The sequence below is a fragment of the Chionomys nivalis genome, chromosome 18 (assembly GCF_950005125.1).
Source record: "Chionomys nivalis chromosome 18, mChiNiv1.1, whole genome shotgun sequence".
In the NCBI taxonomy this organism is placed as follows: Eukaryota; Metazoa; Chordata; class Mammalia; order Rodentia; family Cricetidae; genus Chionomys; species Chionomys nivalis.
This window is the reverse complement of record NC_080103.1, coordinates 50278936-50300406: the sequence shown is the minus strand read 5'-3', so window position 1 is coordinate 50300406 and position 21471 is coordinate 50278936. Positions and strand designations below refer to the sequence as shown.

General features: G+C 39.6%; 1 protein-coding gene across 2 annotated transcripts; it reads right to left on the bottom strand.

Moving 5' to 3' along the window:
- Nucleotides 1–222: 222 nt before the first annotated feature.
- Nucleotides 223–19987, bottom strand: LOC130890053 (guanylate-binding protein 2-like). 2 transcript variants are annotated; one of them, XM_057793998.1, is made up of 13 exons: nucleotides 19969–19987; nucleotides 19567–19714; nucleotides 16096–16306; nucleotides 15310–15437; nucleotides 14383–14492; nucleotides 11249–11445; nucleotides 10659–10901; nucleotides 8955–9235; nucleotides 7512–7724; nucleotides 5738–5840; nucleotides 4874–5067; nucleotides 3368–3480; nucleotides 223–344 (listed from the first exon to the last, which is right to left on the bottom strand). In XM_057793998.1, exons 3-12 carry the CDS (start codon nucleotides 16283–16285, stop codon nucleotides 3370–3372), a joined length of 1770 nt encoding a protein of 589 aa, XP_057649981.1. In that variant the 5' UTR covers nucleotides 16286–16306; nucleotides 19567–19714; nucleotides 19969–19987; the 3' UTR covers nucleotides 223–344; nucleotides 3368–3369. The 2 variants fall into 2 exon arrangements, with proteins under 2 accessions (XP_057649981.1, XP_057649980.1); XM_057793997.1 differs by lacking the exon at nucleotides 223–344 and having other exon boundaries at nucleotides 2895–3480.
- Between the last annotated feature and the right edge of the window lie 1484 nt (nucleotides 19988–21471).

The window sequence follows — 21471 nt, the reverse complement described above, 5'->3', positions numbered from 1 at the left end:
AGATAAAGAATCAATACATGTGAACATTGGTAAAACTCAAAAGACTGTGATAAGATTAGAGATGGGGGAGAGTATGCATTTTATCTTTTTATTTATATGAAATGTAGTAATCAGCTAAAATTACAGAATTAGAAAGCATACTAGAATTTTCCAGAAGTTGGGGTGGGGTGACAGAAAAATGTTATACAAAAACTCTTAATGGCTTGGGGGTTCTGTTGTGGTAGAATTTCTTTAACAAGCGTGCTAACACCATTGGGAGTAGCAGACAGGACATATCCCTGATGAGTCCAGGGAACTCCTGAAAGGCTTCTGTGCCAGGTCCGGTTTGAATTCTCATGGTAACTCTAAAACGACAAGGTAAGGCAGGAAAGCCAGTGAGACTTCACAGGAGCACATGTGTCAGTCAGTCTTTTGTCTTAAAAGGCATTGGTCGGCTTGACAGCTGGAACCTTTTGGGGTCAGGGTGCCAAGGCCAATGACGTGTTGTTTCAACAATTTTGCCAGGTTGTTCTGTTCCAGGTAGCAACAGAAGTCATGCATGGAAATGAGCAATATAAACTACTAATTGGTTTTCCTAACTTATTCTACTTTATTTCTATTTAGAATGTTGGAAAAATTAAAACTAAAGAGCTGTGACATCATACAGTATTTCATGCCCAGAGATTTTATCGCTAAGATTTTTTAAATGATATATTTTATGTTATGTCTATGATAGCATAGTAACTTTGACAAAACTAACATGTGGAAACGGATTGGAGCAGGCCCCAAATGCTTCTCTAAAATGGTCACATTCTCTGTTTCCATTTTCAAAGGACTGACATCGTTGTGTTTAGTTCTAGAAAATTACAACAGAGAGAAGTGGCTGATGGCCTGAGACGTGCCTCTCAGGTTTTTACCCGAGCGTATACACTTCCTGTTACTCTGTCTGAAATGAAAGAATAACTTCACACTGACTTAACGCTGCTTGTCATAGTCTTTCATGAATGTGTAATTTAGTCTAGCTGAATGCCGTGAAAGGCCATGTAATAATTGGTATGCTCTAAAAGCCACATGGTCAGATGGACCCCAGCAATGGTCCCCCTGTGGGTACCAATGTTTTGTATTAGTTATTTTTTTTTCTGCTGCAACAAAATATTTTACAAAGGGAACTTGGAGAATAGAAGGTTTCCTTTGGCTCTTGGTTACAGGATACAGCCCACCATGGAGAAGATGTCATGGTGGCAGGAGTTTGAGGTTGCTGGCACCTTGCATCTGCAGCCAGGAAGCAGAGACAGATGCTGGAGTCCTGCCCAGGCTCCGCCCATATCTGAGACCCCCACCACTGTAATGATACTGCCCACATTCAGTGTGAGTGCTCTAAACTCAATTAGCCAGTCTTGAAATCCTTTCACAGATGTGCCCAGAGGTTTGCCTCCCAGGGGATTCTAGACTTTGCCAAGTTGACAAACAACATTAACTATTATATCCAGGCAGAGACAAAGTTGACGGCAGTCTATGGAAATTATGGAAAATCATTGTCACCAATAACTGAAAACTTCCTCTCAACTCACTGCCCACTAGAACCAGACACATATATTCACTAACCAAATGCATTAGGTGCTGTGCTGATGGTTAACCCCCTCTCAGCATTTCCACAGCAGCAGCCTTTAACAAGAAAAATACATGAAATTTCCTTTCACTGTGTGGTTTTTTTTATTTTTCTGCCTGCTTCTGAGTCTCTGTGAGATCCCAATAGTGGCCAATCCCTCGCTATCAGAATCTCTGAACAAACCAACACCCCTGTTCTTCTCTGTATAGCCTCAGTTACTTGCAGTTTTCTCAGAGGTCCTACTGAGGCATTTAGCAGTCTGTTGCTATAGATCCTGTTCTGTAAGCAGTAGCTGATACCTTGTCTTACTGCTCAGTTTGTCCAGGATGTGATGTGTGGTAAGACAGTATCATTCCAAGCATGGAACTCCTGGTTTTGTTACTCCCTCCATGGACCAACCTAAGCTTCAGTGCTTGATACATTCCTGAGTTCAGACTCTAGCCTGAATACATGGCTCACAATGCCCTCGTTCTACTTCATCACTATCAATAAAAACATTTTAAACATTCCCAAAACATCCTGTATTCTTTCTTACTCTGCTTTGAAAGGAATTTTAGCAAGCTGCAGCTGAGCCAACGAGACCAGCCTGGTCTATAAGAGCTAGTTCCAGGACAGGCTCCAAAACCACAGAGAAACCCTGTCTCGAAAAAACCAAAAAAATAGCTTTCATCCTCATGTGCATGCTTGTTAGGCACTATACCGACTGAGCTACATCACCAGTGCTATAATACACACTTTGAATAAAGGAAAGTTTTGGTGTGTGAGTCAACCTATCAACTCTAATTAGCTGAAGATTTCATCACCCAGATGTGATTTCCAGGGTCAAACAGTAAACTCTCCTGTTGTGCTACCCAAAAGGCATTGCCAACCTGTTAGCTGTAAAAAAAAAAATTCTTGATTTAGCCATCAGAACAGATGCAAGTAATACTATAATGTAATTCTATCTCTTTCCAGTTAGAATCAACATTACAGAACAAATAACTAGCGTGTGCTAGTGAATATTGGGAGAAAGGAGACAGAGTCAGAGAGAAGCCATGTAGCCCAGCTGGAGCCAGACAGAACTTTACCTGGCAAGCCACAGCCACATGGTGATACACAGATTACTAGAAATGGGTTAAATTAAGATATAAGAGTTAGCCAGAAATACAGTTAAGCTATTGGCCAAACAGTATTGCAAATAATATGGTTTCTGAGTGATTATTTTGGGTTTGAGCAGCCAGAACTATCAGCCTTCTTACAACAAAGTACAAATTAAATACACATTCTGAAACAATTACAGTGGGATAATACTTTTTATTAACTTTTGTTGAGAATCTTCAAGGCATGATGTCACAGCAGGGAAATAAAAGGGAAAGTAGAGGTGGGGTTTAGTTTTTGAAGGACTGTAGGGAAAAAAATCAGAGTCCTTAGAGAAATGAAAAGGACTTCATTTTGAAAGTTAGTTAAAAGTTGCTTGCTCTGTGATTGTAAATGCTATACTGTAGGAAAGAAAAAAAGAGAAGATTATAAAGGAGAAACATACGTGACCTGGGGGTGGTGCAGGTCAAGAAGACCTCTGAAACACAGAAGGCAGAGCTTCTGCTCATACATGCATTCTGCACAGAGGGAGACTTCCTCTGACATTGCCCAGGGGTCATACAGTGACCATAGCCTGGAGTTACAGGTGATTTTGAGTTGATGTGAGTTGAGTTTAATAGCAGTTGTTTCAAACGCTGAAGGTTCTCAGTCGACATACTCCTTGATAAAGGATTGCTCGACAGAGCAGTTTGAAAATCAGACCTTCAGAGTATGGTGCAGCCCTTAGGTGGTTTGCTACTCTTGATTTTGTCGATCTCTTGATGAAGTTTCCTGCTCTCATTCTGGAATCCTTCATTGAGAAGTCGCTTCTGTTCCTAAAATGGAGATGGAGACTGAACTCAGACAGCTTCCCACATTTCACAGTGTCTCACAGACTCTCTGATAGTTATATTATTTTTTGGAGTAATTTTGGTGTTTTTCTTGACACCTTTTTTTTCTTTAACTTCCCTTTCCTTCCTCTTCCTCTTCCTCCTCTTCCTCTTCCTCCTCCTTCTTACTCTCTCTCTCTCTCTCTCTCTCTCTCTCTCTCTCTCTCTCTCTCTCATCAGTTTTCTATGATTTCTCCAGCTTAAGAAATGTTGTCTAACAGTTGCTAAAACACCAGTGGCCCACAACTCTTCTGTGACTTAGTAAAATTCATTTTTTTTTCTATAAAAGCACCAGCTTCCCTCTTCTTTCTTGCTTCATCTCTGGTTTGTGTTGTTTGAACTCTCAAACACATCTAAGATGGGTATAAACCAAGTGAAAGGTTTCTACTTGATTCAGAACCAGGGCAGTTATTCAATCAGGGAATTTAGTACATGTCTAAAATTTTAATAACAGAGAGAGATGACAGAAATATACCGAAGCAACTGTAGTCCGCAGGCCTAATGGGACATTCTGGGATATCACTGAGACTCAGAACTGATATAGAGGAATTCATGAATAACAGGGCAGCACTGTAATTTGAGTACTTAACCAATGTGCTTGAGTGGGTAGATGGTTAGGGACTCTTGCTACTCATTAGAATATTTCCAGACACAAGGTCATATTAGGTGTGGCAGAAATGAAATGGGTTCCATTTAGTAAAGAAAATAAGCTGTATATTGTATCATGTATTTTGATAAAATTGCAATGTCTTCATCTAGCACAAAATAAGAGACCCGAGTTATTAAATGGAAATAAGCAGGAGACATGTAAGCAGCGCTGAGTAATTCCTAACCACTGTCTGTGAATAGCCCAATAAAGGATTTCATCCACCCATAAGCAGCTCGTACTACTCACAGCTCGAGATAAGCCGTGAGGGAAGGGAAATGTATCACAGCATCTGAACTATTTATGGCATCGCACGAGTCATAACCCAGGCTGACTTGAACCAGTCATCCTCCTGCATCAGCCTGATAAGCTTACGTTTTGGTTTTCTTGTTTGATTTTCAGATTTATTTGTGTTAACTGCATGAGTGTTTTTGCGTGCAGCGTTAGTAAATGTACCACATATGTGCACTGTCTGCAGAGGCCAGAGGAGGGACTAGGGTTATGGACGCTTGTAAGTCACTGTCCAGGGTGCTGATTCCCAGACCTGGGTCCTCCATAAGAGCAATGAGTGCTTTTAGCTGCTAAGCTGGTTTTTTTGTTTGTTTGTTTGTTTGTTTGTTTGTTTTTCAGTCCCCTGATGCTCTTATTTTTGATTGGCTCACAGGAACTTACTGAGAAGATATAACCAAGTACCTGAAGTTTGAGAGATATAATTTTGTCCTGTTCTCTTATTAACTGTTCCCGTTCCTGCTGCATCTTCAAAGTCAACTGCTTCACATGCTCCTGGTAACTCTCTTCCTTCTGCTGCATCATCAGCTCATACTTCTTTTGCTTCTCTTCTAAGTCTCTGTTGGCAGCTTCAGCAGCTTCTGCCTTTATTCGTTCCACTGAGAAGAAAAAGCAAAGAATCCAAACACTAAATTTTATGACTTTACTTTTGTTTTTTTTTTTTCTCTCCTTTAGAAAATTCTCTTGTCTTTGATAAAATTTCTTGTGGTGATTTTTGCAGGAAATAACTACTTAATAGGGAAGCAGATGACAATATATATATATAACAGTGTAAAAACAAAACACCATGAATGATACTTGTGATCCTTTCTCTGCAACGATGATTTCACATGTGTTGGCCGAGGCTGTTTGCTCATTCCTGGCCACCCAGACACAAAATAATCACACAGAAACTATATTAGTTATGATACTGTTTGGCCTATTAGCTCAGGCTTCTTATTAACTAACTCTTGCATCTTAAATTAACCCATTCCTATTATTTTATATTTTTAGCACAAGGCTTATGGTTTATCAGAACCTTGGTTCCAGGTCGTCTATCTCCTTTGGCTGCTACATGGCATCTCTGTGACTACACCTATTTTCTTCTCTATCTTAAAATTCCCACCTTGCTCTATTCTGCCCTGCCAGAGGCCTAAAGCAGCTTCTTTATTGACCAAAGGTAACAGAACACATTCACAGCATACAGAGGGGAACCCCACATCACATGGACCACTACTGCTAAATGTGGCAAGAGTTTCCAAGCACCTGAGTTTCTTCAGCAATTCTCACCTTCAATCTCCTTTGCTGCTTCTGTGAGTGACTGATCCGCCTTTAGAAGTGTTTCAGCCACATCGTCCTTGGAGTCAAAGTACTTTTTCAACATCTTTTCTGCCTGGTAGTATAGAATAAGTTGAAGACAAGCCAATGTGTCTATTAACTGACATTCATGTTACCAGTTAGGTAGCAATTCAAATAGCTTCTTATGTTTAATGGACCTAAAACTGACTTAGAGACCCCTCCCCAAATCCTCAACTTTCCATAGCATCATCTTTTAGCAACTAGTAAATCTTTTAAACTAGTTGGATCTTTGATCTCTTTTCTTAGTTGCTTCACATATCTTATATGTGACAATGAGCTGATTTATCATGTTGGCTCTAGTTTCAAATTACAACCTCAGTCTTTTGCTTGTCATCTGTGGCATCCAAATCTCACAGCTTCAGGTCTTGTTTCCTGATTGCTGCAGATGATTCAACTCACAGTAGCCAGAACTTTGCCATGTTATGTTAAGAACAGTCCTATTATGCCAGTGCTCTAAGATGACTTTATAGTTCCTCCAAACGAGCAACAAGCAGTTTTCTGTGTCCTTCAAGATTCACCTTGTCTGGATTGTGACCTTTTTCACCTCTTGTTGATCTTTGCTCTGCCCACCATCTCCCAGAGCCTCAGGTTTCTTGTTGACCCTCAAATACACATTAATTTACTCTTATGGACTAGTTCTGTTGCTTGAGATTTCCGACCTCTACATAACCACTTATCTTTCTGTCTAGTTTCTTTAACCACTTTACTAAATCTTTGCCTCATAGTTTATCAAAATAGTAAAATACAGTATCTCTTGAAAGTCTGGCATGTCCATAGGATTAAATTCTTATGAAAGGTATACAGTCAGAAAAGTGTCATGGTGTGCCTTAGACATTTTAAAAGGAGTTGATATACTATTCTTTTGTCCTTTTGACGCTCCTCTTTGTTTCAAGGTATAAATCTGAAGTAAACCCTGACTCTCTAGCTGCTATCTCAGGGCATGAATGCAGCTCGTAGATAGAGTCCCTGGACTAATGTTGTAAAGAACAAAGGAAGAGACCTGGGAACAAGTAGGTGGTGGAGCCACCACAGCAGCCCTGGGGTCTTCCTGTGTGACTTGTTGTCCAGAAGAAAAACAAGAAATACTCAGCCATTTAAAAGACATTGGTGTTTGTAAATAATTCAAAGTCAAACCTAATCTTAAACTCTATTATCAGCACAGAGCAGTCTGGAACTGAGGGATACAGTGATACTAGCTGGCATTGCATTCAACAGTTACTGGTCCTTAGCTGTGTGATCTTAAGTGAGTCTTGTGCTTCGCTCTGCCTCATTTTCGTTCTCTTTATGACATACTGATAATGCATGGTTTATGTGAGGATATGAAAATTAAGAGAAAAAACCTCTAAAGCCCAGGGGGAGCTATCTAAGTGCTGACAGCTAAAGATTATTTGTCCAAGTACTTTGAATGACCATAACTTTTAACTAGTTTTCCTTTTTCGTTAATCCTCTTGTCTCTAGCAACGTGAGAAGCCCTTGTCACACAAAGCCAAATAAATCAATGAATGAATTCTGCAAACATTCCTGAGATATCCTGTTGTGCTTCCAAGCAGAAAGATGCTATCTGTCTCCTGTTTTGCTCTCTGCCAAGATGGATGTAAGACAAGGGCACTCTCCACCAACACCATGGTACTTTCCTTGCTCTCATTAGCATTCAAAAGAGATTCCTCACAAAGCACCTTCGCATGGTACCAACTACTCGCTTTACCTGCAGCCCCTTTCCAGGAATCTGGTTATACTTTTTCTCCAGCTCTTGCTTCTTTTGAAGAAAGAGGTAGTAACCTCCTGGTTTAGAAAATGTCCCCTGTTTTACTTCTTTTTCCAGAGGTCCAAAAATATCCTCCAGCAAATCTGAGCAAAGAGCTGATGACATGTCCATGTTCTTCTTAATAAAGGCCTCTAGCTTGGCGTCCAGCAGGGCCTGGGTAAGAAGAAAATCACACAGATGGTTGAGAGGAGGGAGATAACACAGCAGACCACTGGAGAATGTCGAAATGGGGCCATGCTCTTCACCTCATTGTGAGATCCAAGGTATTCCTGAGGAGGGTGCTGGCTACAAAAATTGACACTTCAAATTTTACTCCCTAGAGAAATTCTCCCCTTTCTCCTGCTTCAGAGATATTCTCAGAGCACAGACACTGTTTCACAGGAAGTCTCTGTCTACTGAAGTCACTAATTAAAGAAGCATGTCAGATTATAAAAATTAGACCTAGGCCAGCCTGTGTAGATTTCCTGAACCCACCATTTTGTGGCTTCATGAACATGTCATTAGTGTACTAAGGTTTCCTTGTCTATAAGGATGGGGTAACACCACCAATCCTAGACATTTCTTTTCAGACTGTATGAGCCGATACAGAATACTAAGCCCAGAGTCTCTATAAAAACACTCAGTAAAGGGTAATTGACTATGTAATGTTTCCCTGTATTTTCTCACCATATAGCCAATGAAAGTATTGAAGATGACATGATGAGTTCTTCTGTGTTTGGAAAGGATAACAGAAGAGCTAGCTCTCCATATGACATCAAGCAAGTAACTAAATAGTAACTCCTGTGTTTCCTTTGTGTTGGAGAGTACTCAATTGCTCGTTTACATTGACTACCCTGTTTTGCCAGAACCTCTGAATGAAACCACTTGTCCTTTGTAAAATCCAGCCTTGGTAATCTGAGAAGCATTATTACTGATCAAATGGCAAAGAGTTTGTAAACATTCTTACAACTGGTTTGTCATTACAAGTGGGGAGCATAAAAGCAGTGTATTCCTGAACAATAAAAACTATGGTAGAAGTGAATATGATTAAAAACACATTACATTTAAAATTCTCAAAGAATAAAAATGTTATATTATGTAAAAGTAAATGAAATAATCCTTTATAAATGCAAAATTTGTGTAATTAATTCCCTCAGTGACTGACATTGTTGTTTCCAGAGTGGGGAAACTAACAAAAATGTAATGTGTGTAGGCGTAGGTATGTGTGTGCGTGTGCAAAATGTGACTAGTTATGGTGTCATTCTTTTTTTTATCAAAGTCCAGAAGAATCTAGTCTTTCAATAACCATTGCAAATATCTGCATATCATGGGGTATCACTAAATAATGCTCAACCCAGAAAAGGATGTTTTTCTTTGTTTTATGATTTTGGGTACCACACATACCCCTAATTCCTTCTGGAACTTTTGGTCTACATCCTTAAAAGAATTCTTTATGAAGACCTCAATGGCCTCACTCTCAATAGGCCTCTGCAGTTCCAGCAGCTCCTGGAGGGATTCTGTGGGCAGCTGGACCTTATGATTCATCTGTTCTTCATAGTGCTCAATGGCCTTTTGCACTGCAGCTGAGTTCTCTATCTGGGCCAAAGTCAGGACGGCATTTTCCATGCAGGGTAGTTCTCCACTGCGGATGGCGTTGACATAGGTCAGCACCAGGCTCTGTAGACCTGTTACAAAAGTTGAGAAAATGGCTGTCATTTGATAGAAAAAGCACTGTACAATTTTCAGGATTCTCTGAGAAACAAGAGCAGCATAATAGTTTATTAACGTTAAGATCCAGAGGATATTAAATCCTCTTTTTCACTCTCCTTTGTTTGTTTCAAAGATAGACATTTGATTGAGTAACTTCTAGTATTGGGAGGGAAAAGTTGTGATACCAAACCTTGTTTCTTTATTACCCTTTCCTCTCTCTTCTTACTCCATTTCTTTCCTATCATTCATTTACCCTTTTATTCTTTATTGATTTTTTAATAGCCAAAGTATCAGTTTTGCTTTTTATGCCTTTTTTTTTGTAGTTGTTTTTAAAATGGTACATCATTCTAGTCCTTTTTCTAGTTTGTATAAAGGTATCATACCGGACACTCCTCCACAGAGCTGTAAGTAGATATGCAAAATATCTAGGTTTGCTCATAGTTTGTTGATTGGTTGAAAGCATCACACTACAGTATTCTACCCTGCTCCTTGATAACACAACAATGTGTTGTATGCAGAATACTCCAGAGAGTGTGGCATGTAAACCAGAAAACTTTACTTTGTCCTCCAAAGTTCCTGCCTGCCAAATCCTCCATAGAACTAATTGAAATTTCTGGAAATCATGTTCCTGTCTTTTCAGGATATCACCGTTGCATACCTTTCCAGTGGGGGACTCTCCCATCCACTGTCTTCTTTTAGTCACCTGACTCTTACTTTCTTGAAGTCAGAAAGTTGTGTGCTGCTTTGGGCCTCCCTCTGTTGCACTGCTACCTCGGGCATTACCCTCTGTCCTTCTGGGTAACTGCTACCCATTTCTAACTTCTCACCTCACTGAGTTTATGAAACCAAAGTGTTCTCTGACTCCCTGGACTTAGATCCCACTTGCATAGACCTCTTGTTACCATGTAGCAACTCCTTATTTTTTTATTAATTATATGAATTATGATTTATCACTATGAATTTTGGGGTTTCTTGTTTGTTTCCTTTTAACATGTCCTTTTATCATGCTGTGCGGGGAGGAGGATGGAAACCACATCTTTTTACCCCTCATTAAACACAATAGTTAGATTTTTAATATCACTACTAAACATTTTTCTGTACATGAAAGTTTGAAGTAGAAAACTTCACAAATACGGTATTTTCACTTTCCCGACTTTTAATAATTTTTTAAGTGGGAGCCATGAGTGAGAGGGATAAACTTCTAGGGTTGGATTAGATTCTAGTTCGTTTCTCTTTTTCCTTTTTGCTATTACAGATATGAGATGGTGAGAAATGGCTTTAGTTCCCAAGTAAATTCCATCATGCGATAAACACACTACATTTTCAATGACAACATCACTTAGTATCCTACAATGAGCAGAAGAAAAGCCCAGGTAGAAAGTAGAGGGGGTGACTTACGTGGCCCATTGACTATGATGCCACCAGACAGAGTCTTGACATCAGAGGAGCTGAAGATGTATGAGGTGAATTCTCTAACTTGTTCTACAAATTCTTCATTCAGATCTTCCTCTTTCATTGTCTCTAGTTTGGAAAGATACTTCCTCTGAGCAGGCCTGTCGAAGACGAAGCACTTCCTCTTTGGAAAGAACTTCCTGATGCACAGCCGAGGCTCATTAAAGCTTTTAATTTTGTCATCCGATCCTGCAAAATTGAAAATTAGATATAGTAAAACTTCAAATGAATTCCTTCAATGTATGACACTTCCAATTCCATAACTTCCGTAAAGCCTATGTAAGCTGAAAAACACCTAATACAGACAAGCGATACAAACTTAAAGAAAAGAGAAAGGAAACATCCTTTCGCTAAGAAGAAGCAGCTTGTGAAATTTCAAATGGAGTTCAAATGATGCAGGGAAGCTGTGTTTCATTTCCTGTGACAACTGTCAAGATAACAAATTTACAAAATCAAGACCTTTGTCAACCAAGCAGAAATGACATTTATGAAATTGTTTTCTCTTTGTATCAGAACATTCCACCAAACTCGGGTACCTTTTTTCAGGGTCAGTGAGTGTTCCAGGTATTCATCAGCAGTGATAGGTTTTCCATTAGCTTCCAGCTCCAGGGAGAAATCTCTCAGTGCCCACACAAAGATTGGGAAGAAACCTACAAAGTTAGCCGAGTCGTCTACCCCACTCTCCTCAGGTGATGACTTTGACTTGATAAGATCAGTCAGCTCTGTAACATAGCTGAGATGTTAAATTAAGAAAACTATAAAAGCAAGTTTAGCATTTTTATGATAAACACCTTACCAGTGCCTCCCCAAATTAATTTTTGTTTTTATTTTTAGCTATATTGGTTAGTTTTTGTCTACTTGACACAGCTGGAGATTCCTCAACTGAGGAATTACCTCTTTCAGTCAGGCCTGTGGACATGCCTCTGAGGACATTTTTTTCAATTACTAATTGATGCAAGAAACCCCAGGCCACAGTGTGTGGTGCAATCCCTAGAAAAGTGGTCTCTGACTGTATAAGAAAAGTAGCCAAGCAAGCCACAAGAAGCAAACCAGTAAGCAGCGGTCCTTCTCTGCCTCTGCTCTGGTCTCTGCCTCTCAAATTCTGTTTTTGATTTCCCTTGATGCTAGACCGTAACCTGTAAACCAAATAAATCCTTTCATCACCAAGTTGCATTGGGTTATAACGTTCACCACAGCAACAAAAAGAAAACTAGGACATTAGCTCATTCATTTACAGAATCCAGCCATTTGCAAACATCTAGTGAACCTCTGCTATGAATCAGGCAGAGCCCCAGGGAATAATTTTTAAAATAAATGAAAGGATTCTACCATCATAGGGCTTATAATGTAGCAGATGAATATTAAAAAACAAGTAAATAAAGTATTTTAAATTCTCAGATATTTACTACCATTTTTGATGCAGCAAAAGGCCTTAGGCAAAAATACTAGAGAATAACTGTCTAGGTCTAGTTACTCAGAGAACTTCATGTGCTTTCTAAAGTCCTTGATTAGCAGAAATCTACAAGAATTAGAAGAGTCATCTGTGAAAGTTCGAGTGGAGTGGCTAGAGAGATTGCTCAGTGGTTAGAAGCAGTTGCTGTTCCTGCAGAGGACACGAGTTCAGTTCCCTGGTTCAAGTTTCAGGAAATATGATACCTCAGGTTTTATCAGGCACCTCATTTGCACAAAAATGCACAAATAATACCTTTGAAACTTCTACTTGGAGAACATTCCAGGTAGTAGCCAGAAATCCTTTGATATAAAAATATGAGTGTAACTGACATGTATGTATATGGACTTTGGTATATAGGGTACAAGTGCTAAAGAAATAACTGCCAGAACAGGCAAGTTTTGAAGGCCAAAGTAAGAAGTTTCAAGTATGTTTTCTACTGAGTAGAAAGCTGGTGATGGATTTTGAATGTAGAGGAGATAGATATGATAGTATTTCAAAAGATCACATTTCTGAGAGTCCAAAAGGTAGTCAAGACTGTCAGGAAAGAGCAGCTTGGTCTTTGAGACAGAACAAGCAAAGCTTAGACAAGAAACAATGGAGACAAGATGAGGAGGTTGGTCTAGGGAAGTAGCTTTGGTGATGGAGTTTAAAACATGTGAACTAATACTTTCTAGAATATGAGTGAAAAGATCAAGGTGATTTCTAGCGTTTTGATCATAGCAACTTTGTGGAACAATTGGGAACAGTTGGGGAAATGCTTTTGTAAATTTTGAGATTAAATTATCTCTTAAAGATCTATGTGAAGATGTAAAAATTTGAAGTTAGTCACAGCTGTAAATAAATATTTGATGGTCACTGGAATACAGGTGCACAGAAGCCCTTCAGACAGAATGACATTGCCTGGAGACTAAGAGCAGAGAGTGAGGAGAAGTGCAGTAACCAGTAAGCTGCAATATTCAGAGTCCACACAGGCAATGGAATAGTTTGCCAGAGAAGAAAGTAGAATATTAGGAATTTTGAAATTCTAGATGCAAGAACCTAGTGGCTCAGAAGAGGAAAGAATTGATATTTGAAATGCTGCTGTGAGATGAGATAATATGACTTCTGGATGAGCACAGTGATATGAGAAAGAATGCAGCATGACACCCGAAGTTAAGTTCATAGAAATTCTTGCAGCACTGATAATGACATGGGTGGGTACTGAGAAGGTAGGGGCTAAGGACACAAGGAAAAAGAACTGGGGGAGAATAGTAGAAACCTGTGTTTATTGGTTACCAGTCTCCAAACAGTAGGGGTTAACATATTCAGCAAAATAAGGCTATGTGGACTGAAGGATTGATCAAAGACTACAAAGAACAGTGATGTGGTCTGAGAGGCTTGGCTTCAAAGAAGGTCATCTTTCCCATGAACAAATGACTGTGAGCTGATTGGAGAAACATAGAAGACTGACACTGGAAGTACAGACTAAAAAGCAATCACTATCTCAGATCCCTTGATGAGTCTGTGAGGCAGCGCAATAGCATAAGCACAAGCAAGCACATGAAAACTCATGATGAGTAAGCAAAATTGGCCAAAGCAACCGGTAAGAGGATCAAAGGCATGGTAAGTAATGACTTGCGCTCCTAGCCCATCACAACACACCAGCAGTGAGCACCAGTTTCAAAAGGACCACCCAGAAACATTCCTGCAACAGCTTAATTTTCTTACCCCCCCCCCCCAAAAAAAAACCAAAACCTGTTTACAATAAAGAGCTTCTGTATTGGAGTCTCCTCGGTCTGTGCCTCGGTTGGCCTCCGCATCTTATCACCCCCTCACCCCCCCCCAATGGTGAACGCACAATAGGCAGCAGCAACAAGCCTGCAAAAACTATGAGTTTGCAGGATAAATATTACCGATAGCATTCTGTGGGAAGTCAGGAGATAGGTAACATTTAGAGATGATAATGGTGATTATTGAGTACATGGGTTCTAAATCATGTTGAGGATTTGGACAAATGCAGGATATTGACCTATTAGTGATGTTCTCAACAGTGTACCGCAGGAAATGGGTGACTTAAGAAGTTTGAACTCATAGTGAAAACAGGTAAAATCACATGATAAGTATAAAAGAGTTGGTTAAATGACTTAGAATTAGTTTTTGCCTGCCTGTCTACCTGATGAAATAATAAGGCTGTTCTTCCTAGGTTTAGTACTGTTCTAGATCACACCCAAAGGATACTGCAGCTGGTCCATGGCCTGCTGGTTGATGGTTCCTATGCTGTTGTAGATGAAGGTGCTGCTGAGGAGGACCGCCAAGGCAAAGATCCAGCAGTCATTCTGGTTGTCTCCCTACAGGCCAATGAGTGAAGAAGAGTAACTAAGAGACTGTCCATCAACTCACGTAGCCAAAGATGAATCTTTGTTGTATCCCATTAGCTATGGCATCAAGAGTAAGTCATTTCTACTACATAATAACTTTTTATCTGTGTGATGATTTTATGAATATTCAATTCGTGCCAGTTTAGATTTTAGTAACTGATCACCATATGACCTTTAAGTGTGAGTGTCCTTCACACATTCATACACATGGATGTGTATCATCTTATTTAAACTGGCAATGCTAAGCTATATTTACTTTGTATGGTAAGGGGCATTTTAGCACTAGTGTTAGCACTAGTGAAAGTAAGGTCCTTCAATGAGAGTTTTATTGGTCTCAATAAAACTTGGGAAGAGTAACACATGATTCTCCCTGAACAAAGAATTGTTGCAGATCTTACATTGTTGTTCTATTGCTGGCAGTCCTTTGTAAAAGTGGCCATTCTTTTAAAATATATTTTATTAATTTTTTGAAAATTTCTAACATTGTATTTTTATTAGGGTTCCACATTAAATAGTCAGTCATGTTTATAGTGTGCACAGGCAAGTTCATGGTATCATTAGCAGTTTCAACCAAAGTATTTGGTGTAGAAAAAAAAGACTGAAATATTATTATCTATCATTATTATAATATCATCTAAATGTTGGTTCATTATTCTCGGTTCTTAGAACAACTTGAAGAATAGAACATTCATTTAATTATTTAGAAGCATATATCCAGGAGTGAAATGGGTTCTTCAAGGTGAGCTATTGACAAGCTACAAGTAGAATCTGAAAGATTTATTTTTACCTTCTCAACATCTTCAAGGCCCTCAGTGTCAAGCAGAACTAGAGTGTGTCCTGGTTTCTGGGGATGAGGCACACACCACATCCAGATGCCCTTGGTGTGAGACTGCACTGTGGAGCCCAGAGAGAAGCCTGCAAAGCAGAATGGGCATGGGATCGAGAGGGGAGTACATAATGGTGCTTCTGGTGTTGAGTTACACTTGAAAGAGTAAAACAACTTCAAATATTGATTTTAATTACTACCCCAGAAATAGAATATTGATCAATGCATTCATTCCTTACAGCTAGACACTTACTCCTCCTATGTGGACGGTCTAATAAACGTTTTTGTTTGTTTGTTTGTTTGTTTGGTTTTGGTTTTTCGAGACAGGGTTTCTCTGTGGTTTTGGAGCCTGTCCTGGAACTAGCTCTTGTAGACCAGGCTGGTCTCGAACTCACAGAGATCCACCTGCCTCTGCCTCCCAAGTGCTGGGATTAAAGGCGTGCGCCACCACCGCCCAGCCTAATAAACGTTTTTTTTTTAATTCATCAATAAGGAAGTTAATTTTCTCAATAAATGTATTTGTTCTTTCTCTAAAATATACATTTAACTTTAAATTTGAAAACAAAGGTGCTGTTTAAAAACCAGTGAGTAGCGATAATTCATCAAAGAGAAATTCCACTAGTGGATAGACATTATCCTTTCACATTTTTCCCTCTTTCTGACTTTCTTTCCTTACATTTGCTTTTAAGAGTCGGGCTACATGGGTGGACAGAAGGGACCCAGCACAGCTGTGTTGGTTTCACCCACCTGCATTCTTCCCAGCCAGCTTGTTCATCAAGTAGGATTTGCCTGTGCGGTAGAAACCCACGATGGCCACCACCACCACTGGCTGCTTGATGGCGGACAGATAACCCAGAGCCTCCTGGTTGACCACAAGCTGCTCCTCAGTGTTCTCAATGAGGCACATGGGTTTCGTCATGTGGATGTCTGAGGCCATGTCTAGCGTGTTCTTTTGTCTCTAAGGAGAAGATAATTGAACAACAATTTCTTGTCAATAAGAGGAATGAAACAGTATGTGCTAAAATTTTCCACCTTTGAAATGTGTTCTTTGCACACTTCTAAATGTTTTGGGCTATTTATGGTTGTCCTATATGCTAGACACTACTTTCATTTAAATACAACCAATCGAAGTCCATAGATAACCAGAAAAGTCATATAATGGGTTCAAAAGGCTGAATATACCATTTCTCCATCTTTTTCCAATGTTAGTATCTTACATATCCTCAGTGGAGTAACTGGCTAGGCTTTCAGCATTTCTATAACACTCTTTCTAAAGCTGCATACCTTATACCTCCTCCTTTTCTTAAATAAGATTTTGATGATGTCCTTTTTCTGCTTTATGATGTAATCCAGGATCCCTCCCTAATCCTCACATCTCTTTACCTTCCCCTCATCTTCAGTAGATTCTTGTTCTTTCTTTACCCTTCATTACTTTAGATCCTCGAAGAGTGTATCACATTTATATTGTAGAGTATTTTCAGTGATATTTTTAGTTGTTTTTTTAATGATAGTATGAAATTATATTGGTACACACTGGGCAAAAAGGTTACAAGTCTGATATTCTGTAATCTTCGTTGATCAAATCAAAAATTAGTGATGCTGACATGACTGAAAATACTCTTTTGAATATGGTCTCTTAGTTAAGGGACTACCTGCCAAGAATTGTTTACTAGTTTGCATTTAAATGCACTATTTGAATAGCAGATAAATATTTTGGTAAAATGTCTAAGCATCAAGGTTCCGTCTCTCCCTAAGAATGTGTAGCCTGAAGAAAAAAAATAACAAGTGTTTCCAAGGGTGTGAGAAAGAGAACCCTTATGCATTGCTGGGGGGAATGTAAAGTGGTGCAGCCACAGTAGAAAGCAGTATGGCAGTGTGTCCAAAAACTTAGAACTATCAAATGACCAGATATATCACTCCTGGGTATGTATGTATGTATGTATGTATGCCTACACACACACACACATATATGTGCGTGTGTCTAAAGGATTGTAAGACAAAGATACTTGTGTCTTCATTTTATTGCTGCACTGTGGAACCAGTCTAGCTGTCCATCAGTAGATAATTGGAAAACTGAAGCATAGTACATATACCCAGCAGAGTTTTATTCAGCCATAAGAAAGGATGATGTCATATCATTTGCAGGAATCATGGATGGAACTGGAGACCACCATGTTAACCAAAATAAGCCAGAGTCAGCAAAAGAAACATTGTATATTTTCTCTTACACATGAAATGTAAATTTAAATATATAGTTAAATGCATATTTATAAATATGTGTTCAGACACACATAAAGTGAGAAGAGCAAGAATGAGAAAGGAGGAATAATTCCAAAGAGAAGAGAGAGATAGTGGTGGATGGAAAAAGAGGGGAAAAAACATGACAAGAGAAACAAAGACAGACTAGCACACATTTCACTCTTAAATGCATGAGTATGTTCATACACACATATACACCCTTTTGTAAAAGCTTGATAGGAACTATTTGGGGGACAGAAAAGGCACCAGGGAATTGAGGTTAGGAGTGATAGGGTTATTTGGGGGGCAAATATGGATGAAACATTAAAATATATATTGGTTTAAATGTCCCAATGAAGTTCATTACACTGTACACCAATTGAAATTGTTTTTTAAGTGTGAAAGCAAAAACAAAGAGAAAATTTTGAAGTTTCCATTTGGAGAGACTCTAAGACTCAGCACATGTAATTTTATTATACTTCATGGGCTTTGGTCTCTATTTTTAGCATTTACTAATAATGCATGCTTATAAAATAAAGCCACTATAATGTCTGCTTAAGATGACCGTCTACTCTTATCATGCCACATACTTTTTAATTGGAGGTCTGCAGAGAGTAGGAGTATTGCTCCTACTGTCAATCACTCATTCATTCATTTGGCTACATCAGTACGAACTCCTAGGTATTTATTTTATTCTATGTGCCTTTGAACTGTATGATCATTCTTTATTTTATTGATTGGTTTATCCCCTTTGTTCCTTGAGGCTCTTTCATCTGGATCCCGTGTTTGGCTGTCAGACTTCCATCACATCCTCAGTGCTGCGGTACTTTCCCCCACCACAGATTCTTCCAGAGACACCTCACATTTTTCCTGTGTTGCCCTAGAGTTGAGCATTCCTCCTAAAGTTTTGGTTCCTTTCAACGCACAGTGGTACTTATACCAAAAATATACATGGAGTACAGTCATTGCTTCAAGGTGAAACATGATAGGGTCTTTGAACTCATGAAGTCACAGTAGCTGTGGTTGCTTATAGAAAAACCTACATAAAGCCAGGCAGTGGTGGCACTTGCCTTTAATCTTAGCCCTCGGGAGAAAGAGGCAGGCAGATCTCTGAGTTGGAGGCCAGCCTGGACTACAGAATGAGTTCCAGGACAATTTGACCTACATAAAAAAAAAAACCCTGCCTCAAAAAACAACAACAAAAGAAAAGAAAGAAAGAAACCTGCAGAAAATTCAGCAGCCAAAATTCTATTATGGATGGGTAAGAGGCTCAGGGAGTCCCATGGTGTAGTTTAGGAGCTGTTGGCATTGATGACTGACTGCTAAGGGAGAGACAGTTGGTTTTCTTCTGTGATGTGGCCCCTGGTAATTTACCCAACCTCCAGTAGATGGCTTTATGCACATGCCCAAATGACCCACAATAACCTGACTCAATGAGGACAGGAATTTGTGAAGTGAAAAAAGCTGGGGGCTGGGGTGGAGGAGATGGAGGAAAAAATAGGAAATACATACAATCAAAAACACACTACATATATGAAATTTTCAAAGAGTAAATACACACATATTTTAAAAATATATAATGGTTTTATAATTTCCTTAACTATCACCTGGAGAATTGTCTCTTTTTACAAACTCCAAGCAGTCTTACTTTACCCATAGGCAGACACTAGCGACAAGTAGAGAGAATTTTACCTGAGTTTCATTAGACAATAAAGATGACCTACAATCATCCCATGAATGCAGTATCAATCTTCAAAGACTCATACATACCCTCTCCGTGGACTCTCCCTTACCAGAGCCTATTTAACTCTACATAGTAGAGACCTTGGCTCTAACAATAAAACTACCTCTGCCAACCCTGCTTTCAAGAGATCTCCTCTTCCACTCATGCCTGTCTAGGTTTCAGCCTCCCTTAAAGAGGTCTTTTTAGGGCAATGCAGCAATCTGGTACAGCCTTTCCCACTCCCACCTCTGTCTTACCTGAAGCAAAATCCTTTAGTGCTAAAGAAAGCCGCCTGTGTGAAGTGTTGAATGCTGTCTGCTTTGCTTGTGAGTCTGGTTGCTGAGCCCTCTGTCCTCTCTCACAGTTGCTGTGACAGCTCCGCCCTCTGCAATAGCCTAAGAAGTTCTGGGGTTTTCAGCAGAGAATTTATGGTTCAGCAGTGTTTAGAAGATGAAAGTGAAAGTTAAAAAATAACACTGAACAGGAAAAATGACTCAACCACTTGACAGGAATGAAGGAATAAAGGATGGCTTTAGGGGGTTTCTCAACTAGAGACTTACAAATGATACAGTTTAACTCCAGAGTTTCTGTGGATGTTTAGAAAGCTAAGGTGATGCATTTATTGAAGAAGGCATGGTTTTGAAGTCACTCGCTCTTACCTTCCTGCCCTTCTTGGTCCATTAGTGTTTGTTTTGTGAAACTGCCCATCCCACTGAGCTGCACAAAGGCAGTAAGAGATTGTGCAATTCAGAGTTGGACACGAATTTGTTTAAAATCCATGTCTCTATACTGTGAAAGAATAGAGAAGAAAAGAAATAAAAAGGTGGAGTTAGAAGGAACAGTTAAGGAGGAGAGGAGGGAAGGAGAGAGAGGTAGCAGGGAGGGAGGGATGGAGAGAGGAGAAAAGGAGAGAGGGAGAAGGGAGAGAAAATATTACTGAAAGTGAAAGTGAGCCTGAGTTCTTTTAAACAAATCAAATGCTGGAAATCAGCTGGTTTGCTCTCCTTTTGGACTAGTAAACCTGTTACCATTATAATCTGTTAGCCTATAACATCCCCCAACAATTTAGCACCTGTTGAATATTTGTCAGTCATGTGGAACTTAAGGGTAAACAAAAAGGATTTTTGTGTTTGTTTCTAGTTTAGGGACTGGGAGTTTTCCAGCCTGTGCAGCACGTTTGTTTCTAAACTGAGGGGCGGGTTCTCCAGTCTTCTTTGTACCCTGTTTCCTTACAGATAAGTAAGCCAGAGTCCTTTCTCTGAACCTCTCAGTGGAAATGTTTGAAAAGCCTAGGAGAGCCACTGCCAGTTCTAAATCTGAGATATCTGTGAGCCTTTGAAATGTCCCAGCAGGCTGGGAATGAACAAGGCATTGACAAGCTGCCCTGGGGCTGTGAACAGCAACTGAAACAGTGGTTTGAAGTTTGGGAGACATTTAATTAACCCTCATGCTGATCTATCCATGGACCAGCACTTAAAACTTTCTGTCTGAAGCCGGGCGGTGGTGGCGCACGCCTTTAATCCCAGCACTCGGGAGGCAGAGGCAGGCGGATCTCTGTGAGTTCGAGACCAGCCTGGTCTACAAGAGCTAGTTCCAGGACAGGCTCCAAAACCACAGAGAAACCCTGTCTCGAAAAACCAAAAAAAAAAAAAAAAAAGCTTTCTGTCTGACCTAACACAAATCAGAAAACGGGCCCAGTTCTTAATTTTCCAGCTACAAGAGTTAGCCATTTCAATAAGTCCCCATGATACCAATGTGCACTCAAACGTGTATTGAAGAAGCACTATACCACTGCCGTTATTCTCTAAGTATTATCAGAATTACATCTGTCAAAGCCTTAAGTTTGATACCAGCACCAGCAAAAGAATTATACAGAAAGTACTTTTGTGTTTCTATATTCCACGAGAGTGATGAGACCCACAACTCCGACAGTTTCTTTTTGTGGTGCTTTTATTCTGAATGTGTGAATGCAGAGCCAATGTTCTCATCATTGGGTGAGTGTGTCAGCTAACAGTCTTCAAATTAGCTCTCTTCTTATAGAAATTTAGGAGAGGATTCTATTACTTTATGAACCAATGTTGTGGTAAAAGTAAAATGGTGTCATTCCCCCAGTTGCTGCAGTGGGCAGTGGGCAAAGAGGAGCAGGGAGCCACGTGGTGGGT

What these genes read in the sequence shown, in the direction of transcription:
- LOC130890053 (XM_057793998.1), bottom strand. Translation starts at nt 16,285, where the DNA reads ATGGCCTCAGACATCCACATGACGAAACCCATGTGCCTCATTGAGAAC. An exon ending in CAGGCCATGGACCAGCTGCA is followed by an intron (nt 11,446 to 14,382) that starts GTATCCTTTGGG and finishes TTAACATCTCAG; the next exon opens with CTATGTTACAGAGCTGACTG. An exon ending in TTATATCTCTCAAACTTCAG is followed by an intron (nt 3,481 to 4,873) that starts GTACTTGGTTAT and finishes TCTCCATTTTAG; the next exon opens with GAACAGAAGCGACTTCTCAA.